The 11,382-nt window shown below is 41.6% G+C and overlaps 1 protein-coding gene across 1 annotated transcript; it reads left to right on the forward strand.

Moving 5' to 3' along the window:
* The first annotated feature begins 348 nt into the window (after window positions 1–348).
* rrs1 (ribosome biogenesis regulator 1 homolog) lies at window positions 349–1,976 on the forward strand. Its single transcript, XM_047349849.1, has one exon. The coding sequence runs from the start codon at window positions 371–373 to the stop codon at window positions 1,415–1,417; it is 1,047 nt and encodes a 348-aa protein (XP_047205805.1). The 5' UTR covers window positions 349–370; the 3' UTR covers window positions 1,418–1,976.
* The last annotated feature ends 9,406 nt before the right edge of the window (window positions 1,977–11,382 follow it).

The raw sequence follows: 11,382 nt of genomic DNA on the forward strand, positions 1-11,382 counted from the left end.
TAATTCTTTACACCCTTTTCCTTCCCTCCTTACTGCCATCTTTCTTTCCCTCCCTCTTTTATTCTTTCTTTTCATTCTTCCTTCCTTCTCATCTTTATTTCTTCACCCCATCCTCTTTCCATCCTTCCTTCCTTTCTTTACGATCAGTTTTTTTCATGTTCCATATTTAAATCCGAGCCACTGTAGAAATATGTTTCATAAAATCCCAGGAAGCTCTTGTAAATTAAAACGTTCTCAACAAGACAGCGAAGTTTGAACATTTGATTAAACACTGCCACCTTGTGGCCATAATGGGAACATTCTCTGTCCACCTATGACCCGGAAATAAATGCTCGTGTTTGTTCCTGCTTCACACGTGCTGCTCTGTGAGATGACCAACATGGCGGCGTGCAGTGTGGAGGAGCTGTTGGCCAAAGCTGAGGAAGAAGAGGCCGAAAAACTAAAGAGCGTCTCCGTCCAGAAGGAGCTGGATCTGGAGTTTGACGTCGGAAACCTCCTGGCTTGTGACAAAAACCGCATCGAGTCCCGGGACTTCAGGGTGCAGAGAAAGGAGGACTTCCTCCGAGCCTTAGCCCGGGACAACACGCAGCTTCTCATCAATGAAATATGGAAACTACCCACGGAGAGGATCGCGGAGGTTATCGTAGCCAAACTACCGGAGCAGACCACCCGACTGCCCAGAGAGAAGCCCCCACCGAAGCCCAGACCCCCGACCAGGTGGGAGCAGTTCGCCAAGCTGAAAGGCATCCAGAAGAAGAAGAAGACTAATCTGGTTTGGGATGAAACTGCCAAGGAGTGGAGGAGGCGCTGGGGCTACAAGCGAGCCAACGATAGCACCAAAGACTGGCTGGTCGAGGTCCCGGAGACCGCAGACCCGAACGAGGACCAGTTCGCTAAACGGACCAAGGCCAAGAAGGAGCGAGTGGCCAAAAACGAGCTGAACCGGCTGAAAAACATCGCTAGAGCGCAGAAAATCAAAACCCCCGGAGTGGGGCTGCTCCCCAAAGCCCAGCAGTCCAAAGACGAGCTGGCCAAAGCCGTGAATGTGGCCAAGACCTCCACAGCTTCCGTGGGGAGGTTCCAGGACCGCCTGCCCAAAGAGAAACCCCCGAAGAACTCCGGTAAGAAGAGGAAGTTTGAGCCCCTGATCGGGGACTTCTCCACCGAGAAGCAGAAACAGCTGGAGCTGCTGAAGCTCATGGGCAGCAAGATGCCCAAGCTGGACATCACCAGAGCTGTGAACACACAGATGAGACAAGAGGACAGAGAGGAGGCTGCGGCCAGACGGAGGAAGGGTGCTGGGGGCAAGGGGCGCAAAGGCAGCATGGCAGGGAGAGGGAAGGGCAAGGGGGGCAAAGGAAAAGGAGGAAAAGCTGGAGGAGGAGGGAAGAGAAGAGGAAAACCAGGGAAGCACTGAGGACATCTGGAGTTAGACTGGACATTTACTAATGTACCCTGTGTATGAATAAATCTGTAAACTGATCCAAGCATTCATGGATGATTGATGAAAATACTTATGTAATCTGAATGTGAGTCACGTAAAAATATACTTCAATATTGCTGCATAACAATTGAATTAAATTCACCTGGAGTATTCTGTTTCTTCAGAATATGGTCAAACCACCACTGAGGCTTGATGAAATATGTTTTGTAATAAATGTAAGTATTTTAATATTGCAGTGAAATAACTGGGTTCATTTCGAGTATTTGGTCTCTTTAGAACAAACATATATGATGTACTGACCGATATGTTGTGAAATGAGCTCAAACCATGATACTACCACCACTGAGGTTGGATGAACTAACATTTAGAATAGTAATGTAAACAGTGCTATAAAAACGGATCTGATTTGGGATGTCGGTGGATTTTGTAACAACGTGTCAACTTTAACAACATATTTCATTTCATATCAAAAGTTGAACAGTTAAAAAGCAAAGATTGTATAACGTTTCATTAAATCACTTGTTTGATGCAGGTTGTGTCTTCCTGCCTGTTCTGCTTTATTTTAATAATCCGTTCAGTTGAAGTAGTCACATTTATAGCTTGTTCTAGTGTGAATGCAGCAAACTGGCCTCACACTGACAGCCACTGAGAACTGATGAAAAGAACACATTTTAAATATTATTGTGAACTGCTTGAGAATTACACTTTCATATTGCAGCGAATAGTTGGATTTGTGCTTTTTCATTCTGTAAATAAATACAGGACCGCATCACAGCTGGAAGATAATTAGCTATATCCTAATATTTTTATGATTAAATGGTTTCATTTGCAACTATAGTGAGTGGTAATTTTGTGAAAGGGGGATATTTTGATCTGCTTGTATCTCACTGGTAATATTTCTAAAAGAACATTTTAATATGGCAAAATAACCATCTTTGAAGAAACTATTTCAATTTTTGGTCAAGTGAAAAGCCTGTGAAGGCTGAATCTGCTCAAAACAATGTTTAAGCTTAGCCAGAAATCACATCTTACTACAATTCAGTACATCCTGATCTCAATATTTTGGATTGGACACACAAAAGAAAATGTACCGTGATTTAAACTAGTGGTGTCCATTTTTGATCCTTGATCCTGGATGTTTTTTAGACATGACGTTGACCCAGCAAAGCTGATTCAAGCAGGGAAACTCCTAGAAAACGCAGGACATCAGCCCCTGCCCTCTGACACTGGTCACTACGAACCAGTTAAACCAGTCAGTTTAATAACAGTGAATACAGAAATTTGTACAGCGGTCATTGGGGTAGTTTCAACTAGAGAGGGGAAGGGTTATCAATCTGATGTGTCTGATCATTTGATTCTGGCTCAGATAGCAACCTGGTGAAAATGCTGGGTTGTCTTGACCCGATTATGGTCACTGAAGTCACCCTCCTGCGTTGCAGCTCAGCGTGGTCAGCCAAATTATGCACATCAACAATAATCTATATAAAAATGAATCTCTTCAAATAATATTGGATTTTTGAAAAATAACAGCACTTACAAACAAAATGATCTGCTCTGAGCCCAAAGGTGGCATTGTTTTGATTTTAGGTCAAAGTTGCACATCAGAAAGGGAAAACATGATCCTTAGCAAATTAAAAGAAAAGGCAAAATAAAAGCCATTTTATATAATAAACCAACGAAACATTGCAATATTTCCCAGCATGTTCAGCCTCAGCAAACTGTTGACTTTATCTAACTAATGGAATAGAAACAAAGATCCATCTGAATAAAACAGTAAATAAAAAAAGCATTTTGTAATAAATAGGTGAGATAAAATAGAATCCTAAAGCCACCACTAACCTTGAAAAATGCATCTCGAGTGCCATCTAGTGGTGGTCAGTGGCTCCTCTATCATGAATATCAATGAGCAGTGATCCAACCAAGCAGGGCACTTAAACTGAAATACCTGGCAAGAAAAACATTAATAGGAAAGGCAAAAAAGCTTCCCACAGATTTTCTTGCAGGTGGGAGAATCTTTAAAAGGAAATTAGTCATTTACTCCACATATTTGGCCTTCAGGGAAAGTGGCATGAAGGAAGCCCTTGTTGAAAGAAAGCCCTGTAATGTCCAGCTAGCAGTTTGATACAAGCCATGTTGGTGACACAGCAAATATGTGCTATGAAGAAGGTGATATGACAAGAGAAAAAATATAACTTTTTTAGACAACATGCAATTTGTGGCAAAAGAAAACCAACCACTGTACCACCCTAAACACAATATAGGAGCACGGTGAGACATGGTGTTGGCGGCATTATGGTGTGGGGATGCTTTTCTTATGCAGGGAAGCTGCTCAGAGATACATACAGGGTAATTCTGGAAGGAAAGCAATGACATGGTTTAGATCAAAGCATGTTCATGTGCTTGGATGGCCCAGTCAAAGCCCAGACCTAAATCAACATGAGAATCTATGACAAAACCAAAAAACTGATGTTGGCAGAAACTATTAATCCAGTCGGACTAAACTTGAGGTATTTACCAAAAAAGAATGAGAAAAAATCCTAGTTTCTACATGTGCAAATCTGATAGAGACACGGTCCAAACGATTGCAATTGAAGCCAAATGTGGTTTTATAGAATATTGTTTTAGAGGGGACGGAAAACAAGTACGAACTCAGCTTTTAAGTTATATTTATTTAGAAAATGTGAAAACCCATGCAACAATTTCCTGACATTTCCCAGTAATGCACCACTCCCTGTTGGCGTATTAGATAAAATCCTAACAAACTCACTGAGGTTTGTGGTTGTTTTGTGACAAAATGTGAAAAAGACCAAAGGGAATGAATACATGCACAAGGCACTAAACATGACACAATGCTACGAGGACATTTCTTGCCTCAGAGACTTGTCTGATGTTCCTAAGATTTCCTCTCCAAGGTCAGGCCAGGAAATGTGATCTAACTTCAAAATAAATACAATATTAACTGAGCTTTGATGCTGAAAAGTACCCCAGAAATGTAAAACACTTACATTGTTTTCTTTTTGTAGGAAGTGAGCATCAGGACGTTTCCTGAGAGGCTTCACTGTAGTTTTTGGTTATTTAAAGATTGGGAACATCATGCTGAATTAGGAGCAGTGAGGAAAGTGACAGCTCGCAAACCCAGGATTTACACTTTCAGTGTTTCGGCAAACAACATAAACTCAATAAGCAACACTTAAAACGAGCACAGTGCTCGTTATCTGAGTTTGTTTGTGCATGTTTTTTTACATCCTGCATGTTTTCAAAGTGACTTGTCTTGCAGCCATTCAGGGTTTTTGCTGACGGACGTTTCCCATGGTTTGAGGTGTCTTCACTTCACATACAGTACGATCGTCTGGCTGAGTGACTCCTCCTGTGTGTAATTGATGGATGCTTTTTAATTGCTGACACAAGCACACGACAGAGCAGGAAAGGGGAGGAGGAGCAGAAGTTTCTATCACCATCTGTTGAGCAGCCCATCACCAAGCGTGTTGGTCTTTGTTCCTGCTCAGTCATGCCATGGGAAAGTGGGACACAGTCAATAACCCAATCAATCAAGCCCTGTTTTGATTAAATGATTCATGAATTATTTCTGCTCTGCACCAGCAAAGTGGCCAGGTGCTCATAGAAAAACGTATATTTAACAGATTAAAAACCTTCTGATTAGTATCTGCGTTATTTCACTGGGTTGCCAGTGAAATACATGGAAAAATCTTGAAATACATGGAAATACATGGAATTTCCCAGGATGAATAAGGATGGAAAAAACAAGAGCATGTGAAAATATTTATATTTATATTTCCTTCCTTCCCTCATTTCCTCCTTCCTTCCTTCCTTTTAACAATATATTTCCTTCTTGTGTGTAGCCTCCCCTTCTTACTTTACTTTTATGTGACTTTTCTTCCTTTCTTTCCTTCCTTGTGCCTTACCTTCCTTACTTCTGTCCTGCCTTCTTGCATATTTTCTTCCTTTATGGTGCCCCGACGTCTTTGTAGTTTCTTGTTTTTGGCTCCACATTCAGCGCCTGTTTGATTGAGAAATTTCTTCAGTACATTCATATTAAACTTGTTTATATTATATTTTAAAATGGACATAAAGGAATAAGAACTCTGGGAAGTTGAGTCTGGAAAAGCCCTGCATTTTTACATGAGAAGCAACCCTGTAGCAACCCTGAAGTAAGGTTAATTTGTGCTCTGCATGTTTGTGTAAAACTCACTGTTGGAAGGAAGGAAGGAAGGAAGGAAGGTAGGAAGGAAGGAAGGAAGCTCAAGGCGGTGCTGCAGTGGATTAGTCAGCTGCATTTATTTTGAGCACAGGATCTTCTGTCTGGGTCAGATTTGCAAGATGCAGCACATCTACATGCAGAGCAATGAACATTTTGAAGTCTTCACCACCGTCCTTTCTCCCCAAGGTGAGTGGATGCACATCTGCAGTGAAGTCTGGTTTAGCATGACATTATTTAGTGTTATTATTAGATCAGGATCAGTGGATTCTTTGCTTTCTCTCCCGGTGGATTTGATCAACTCAAGGATGCTGCTGCAGGATGCCTCTGCACATGAACTTGTGTAATTGTGTTTTGTCGTGCATGATTGATCTGACTAAGTTTTTTATTTTATTTCTTTATTTTTTGCTGATTCCTCTCCTCTTTCTCTGGACAACAGGCAGATATGGATACAAAGCTGAAGCTGGAAAGGCAAGTTTGTATTGTTTCTTTAATCAAACATCCCTCAATAAAAAGAGGCTATGACATCCAGAAATTGTTACATGTGAAAACACTTTAGTGGCTTTTTGATTGATATTGTGTTAAGCATGCATTATATTTATGAGAAACATACTGAAGAGTAACCCCAGACTGAGGGTTTCTATTTTCCAGCGCAGGAGTTAATCTCTGAGCTTTGGCATTTAATCCTCTCCATTCACATTGTCCTGCCTGCAGACCGCACACATTAACATTACCATCACTTACACAGTTTCACTTTTAAAACCTAATGTTTTACTTATTTAGAGCAAAGTCCAGAATTGTCTCTCTTATTTGAAGACAATCAAGTGTAGTTCTCTCTGTGTCCGTTAGGTGGTGGTGGTGCGCAGCCACAGGCCCCACTGGCCAGACGAGCTGGCCCTGGCTCCAGGTGACGTCATCCTGGTGCTGTACAAACATGAGGAGGGGAGTTGGTTTGGGCGGCTGCAGGACGGCCAGTGGGGCTACTTCCCCGCCTCATGTGTGATGGAGCTGGGCCAGGTTGGTCGGCTGCATGAATGAATGTGCTCAGTAATGCTGCAGAAGAGGACTGAGCTTCTCCTGTTTACACTGAGGGCAGATACAGGGCTCAGCACAAGTATTCACACCCTTTGAACCTTTTTACATTTTTTCAAGTTATCGCTACAAACTGATGCTCAGCCCCACTAAGGTTATACTGTGTACAACGTTGTAATTATAGATGCAGAATCTTTTGAGGTTTGTCTCAAAAGTTTGTTCCTCTTCCAGAGAATGAAGTACTTTACCATTCTTCATGGCAAAATAGGTCAAGCTTAGTCAGACTGCATAGTTTTTGAACATGGATTTTAAACCTCTACAAGAGATTCTCAATAGACTTTATCTCTGGACTTCAATTGGATCATTTAAACATAAATATGCTTTAATCGAGCTAATTTAAGCCATGCTGTATGTTTAGGGGAAAGTTAAGGTCTTTTGCAGCTTCCCACCGCTTTTCTTGCAGGACTCAGACATGGTGTGCAGAGATTTCCTTGTAGACCACAAAGTTCAGCTTTTGTCTTATCTGACCAAATCAGAGTCTGATGCACCCCTCACATTGCTTCTGAAACACTTTAATTGTTACTTCTTATGGCTTTCTTTCAACCATGGCTTTCTTCTTGTTACTCTTCCATAAAGGCCACATTTAATAATTGTCCTGTTGACAGATTCTCCCACCTGAGCTCTCTAATGTTAGTTGCAGTGGGTTTTATTTAGGGGTATCAGAGTAAAGGAGTCTCAAAGCAAATGCCCTCCACAGTTCACTTTTTTCTTTTTTTGCAAAAACGTTCTAAAGACCATGCATCATTTTTCTTTCACTTCCCGTTTGAAGCACTTTCACATGAAATCCAAATAAAATAAATAAAAAATTGTGATGGTAAAGTGAGAAATATGTGAATGCTTTTACAAGGGGACTGTAGTCGTTTAATCCTTGACAACATGTGTACATTTTAGTGTTCTTTTTGTATCTGCAGAAACAAAATTAGATCTAAAGTAGAGATTTCTAAGGTTTGGGTTCGGGATCCCACTCTATATAATGAAACGGCAAGTGTAGGAGTTCTGAGAGGATTTCCAAAAATCCAAAATACATGTAAAGATATTTTGTTTCCTTTTCAGGCAAATCTGCCAACTAAAGGATTGCAGAGAAGGTTATCTCTGAAGGTCACAGCAGCGAACACTGAAAGCAGCAGGTATGGGAAGGAAGGATCAACACTACAAACAACCACATAAACAGTTGCACGCATCCCCCACTTTCAACAAGCCCGCACACCGCAATTCAAGCTCAGTATCCAGCAGATGTTCCCTTCATCCCCCCATGTCCAGATCACATCCCACTGCTTTCCTTCCAGTGCCCCTGAACAGGTGGCCCCTCTCTCCTCTCATTAGATAACAAAGCACACTGATTACCAAGCCCCCCCATCCCACACACACACACACACATGCACAGAAGCCAGCCCCCTCTTTTTAACGGAGGGAGAGAGAAATGTTCCTGACTGTGCTGATAATTTTTCTCGTTAGAAGGTTTTTAATCGAAGCTATCAATATACTGAGAGACGTGCATAGAATTAAGAGATGCTCTTTCGGGAAAACTGCTGCGAACCTAGACACCTCTAGTCTTCTCCACAGCTTCTTGTCCCTTTTGTCCCTCTGCTGGCAGCTTAATTTAGGCCACGGGGAATAAACAGGGTCTTTGTGTTTGTTATTTCCTCTTTGTCCCCCAGTGGACACATTCTGCAGGCGCTAAGGAGGGGGAGCAGCAGACGAAGAGGTGGAGGAGCAGGGCTGGACATGAGCCAGGTTAAGCGCGAGGGCCCCTTCCTGGTGCAGAGGCCTCAAAGCCCTGTGCCCGAGTCTGTGGCCTCCCAACCTCAAATGCACAGATCTCCAAGTTTGCTCCACAGGATCTTGTCCAAGTGCCGAAAAAAGAGTGAATGCCAAGGAGCCACCAATGGGGCCTTCGAGGGTGACTAAGGAGCAACCTTTCTTTGTCTGTGGTAACTGAGAGGAGTTGACTTTGTAGGGAGTATTTTTGAGATGAGATGGTTTTCTGAAGCTTGTAAAAAAAACTTTCTGGGCCTGAAGTCGACTCTTCTCGACTTTCATACATTTCAGCAGACAAGCAGGAGTTTAAAGTGCTGAATGTAAACAGCTAGATGAATGCTGTTGTCAGGTTGCACCTTATAGATGATGGACAATATTGTGGCACAAAGCAGTAAGCAAGACAAGAAAAGCCAACTTGGGTAATCTATGAATTAACAAAAATAGTCATTTCCCTGTCTCTACTAGCTTTGTACATATAGTAAATGAAATTTAGCTCAAATTGAACTTTGACTGGGCCATTATTACACAGGACTCTGCTTCAGTAATTCAGGATAACATGAAATCTCTACTATTGCTGAATTCTGTGATGTTGATATTGATTAGGATTATTTCTACATTTGCTTCCCTTTCTTTCATCACAACGTCCTTACTGCTCTTTGTAAGCTTTAGCTACTCGGTCAACAAAAGCTTGGGCAGAAAAAAAATCGAACAGGCCAAAAATATTACTGTCATAGAGAGTAACCCTCCATGGCATCATCCTAGCAAGTATGGTATCAAAGCATTCCCTTGCAACTGTAATATTGTGATGTAAAATGTGATTTGGTATTTTGCGCAGCTCTAATCTAAACCAATACAGCTTTGGCCTTATTTTTAGGGTTATTTTCCTGCTGTAAGGTGAACCTCTGCCCCAGTCTCTAACAGGTTGTCCTCCAGGTTTGGCCTGCATTTAGCTCCATCCATCTTTCTTTTATTAGCTCTGATGAGCTTCTACTGAAAAACCCAACCCCACAGCATGTTGCTACCACCACTGTGTTTTGCAGTTGTTGGTGGATAATTTCATGATGATGCGCAGTATTAGTTTTCCTCCACACACAGTATTTCGCATGTTAGTTTAAAAGATCAAATTTAGCCAGAGCACCTTCTTCCACACATTTGGTTTTAAAAGTACAATAGAAATAATGCGCACATCTCCCACTCCTTGTTCCATTATAGAGGGGAACCGCATGTAAATCCTAATAGAACATGCAGCCTCAAACCCAGCAAGTAAAGTCATATTTAGGACCAATGTCATGGTTGAAAACCACAGTCTAATATATACTATAATAAATTACAGTCACAGCAATCATGTGGTTTAGTTGTAAGAAGTGTTTTGTTTGAGACGTGTATATTTGTCATATTTTTTTCCCCTATGCATGCACATATGTTTTTGCTAATTACATAAAACATTATGAGGAGAATAAAAACCCATAAATCTTCCACTGGCCTATACAATTTCCATGTAAAACATTTTCAAGTCTCCGCTCAAGATCCTGTTCAATTTCCTTCAAATACTGTGACCCTCCATTTTTTTCAGAAAAAAAACGAACCCAGAAGCAAAGGGAAGTGTGAGCTAGTTTTTCCAAAAGCCTTGCCAGAAGAATAGGAATGACGCCCGTTGTCCCAGCAACACAAAAGCAGCTCACAGAAACTGCATGTCTTCTTCTGTGGTGCGTCTCAGAACGGCCCTGCGGCTGTTGATCACACCTCCTTTCAGTGGAAACAAACTGCAAACTCAACCCCAACCTTGGCCTTGACATCCATGTAGGAAACTCCTCCACCCCACCCCTCTGCGTGGTGTTTGATATTCTGTGTTGTATAATCTTTTGTTGTCTGAGGCTGTGGGAGGCAGTCACTCTGGGGCCAGCTTCTGGGAGGCACGTCTTGCACAGGAACAGTTGTAAGGGTTGCAAAGGGAGATGACTTCTCCAGTCATCTGAGCTCAATCTGACACACAAGGAGAGTATTTTAGTGACCTTTACGTAGCAATGGGTCGATCTTGCATGATTAGAATGACATGCTTTGCAAAGGAGTCATATTCCTTGATCTTTTTCACAAGTGGAGAGAAATGTTGCATGTTTATTTTTCAACACTTGTTACAAATAAAAATCTAAAAAGTGTGGCTTGCATTTGTATGTAGCTTCCCCATCCCCTGAACCAGTACTTTGTAGAACTAGCTTTGCTGAAGCTACAGCTGGAGATCTTTTGGGGCGGGGAGGTACCAATCTAACTGAGCTGTCAAATCAAATGCATTTGGGACCTGCAAGCATTTTTACCTTAATTGTGGCTTTTGTTGAAATTTGTTGTAATTTTCTCTAATAGTGTTTTCTTCCAGGAAAGCTTTATCCATCTTTCCATGAACTATGAAAACATTCCCTGTCCCTGCTTAAAAAAATAATCCCCACTGCATGATGTCACCACTGCTACATTTCAAACTGTTTAGTAGTGTTTTGCAGATGTGTGCAGCGTTTGATTCCCGCCACACATGGCGTTTTAAATGTAGATCACCCAACGTCTTCTCGACCAGAGCACCTTCTCTAGATGGTTTGTGACAGACTACAAACCGGACTTCAGCCTAATCCCTGCTCGTTTTTAATGTGACAAAATGTAAAAATGATTTCAGTGTTGTTAAAAACAGATTTTCTACTCCTTTTGATGTTTCAGAATGAGAACTATCTCCTTTAATGGTGAGCAATGACTCCACCTATATCATTGTGATTTAAATCAGATAACAATATATGAGGTGTGAATACAAATGCCTTTTCCACATCGCTGAAGTCGTCAGCTCCTGATAAATTCAAATAAACTTCAGCCTGGACCTGTCTCACAGGGACTA

This window comes from Girardinichthys multiradiatus, chromosome 21 (assembly GCF_021462225.1).
Source record: "Girardinichthys multiradiatus isolate DD_20200921_A chromosome 21, DD_fGirMul_XY1, whole genome shotgun sequence".
NCBI classification, from domain to species: domain Eukaryota; kingdom Metazoa; phylum Chordata; class Actinopteri; order Cyprinodontiformes; family Goodeidae; genus Girardinichthys; species Girardinichthys multiradiatus.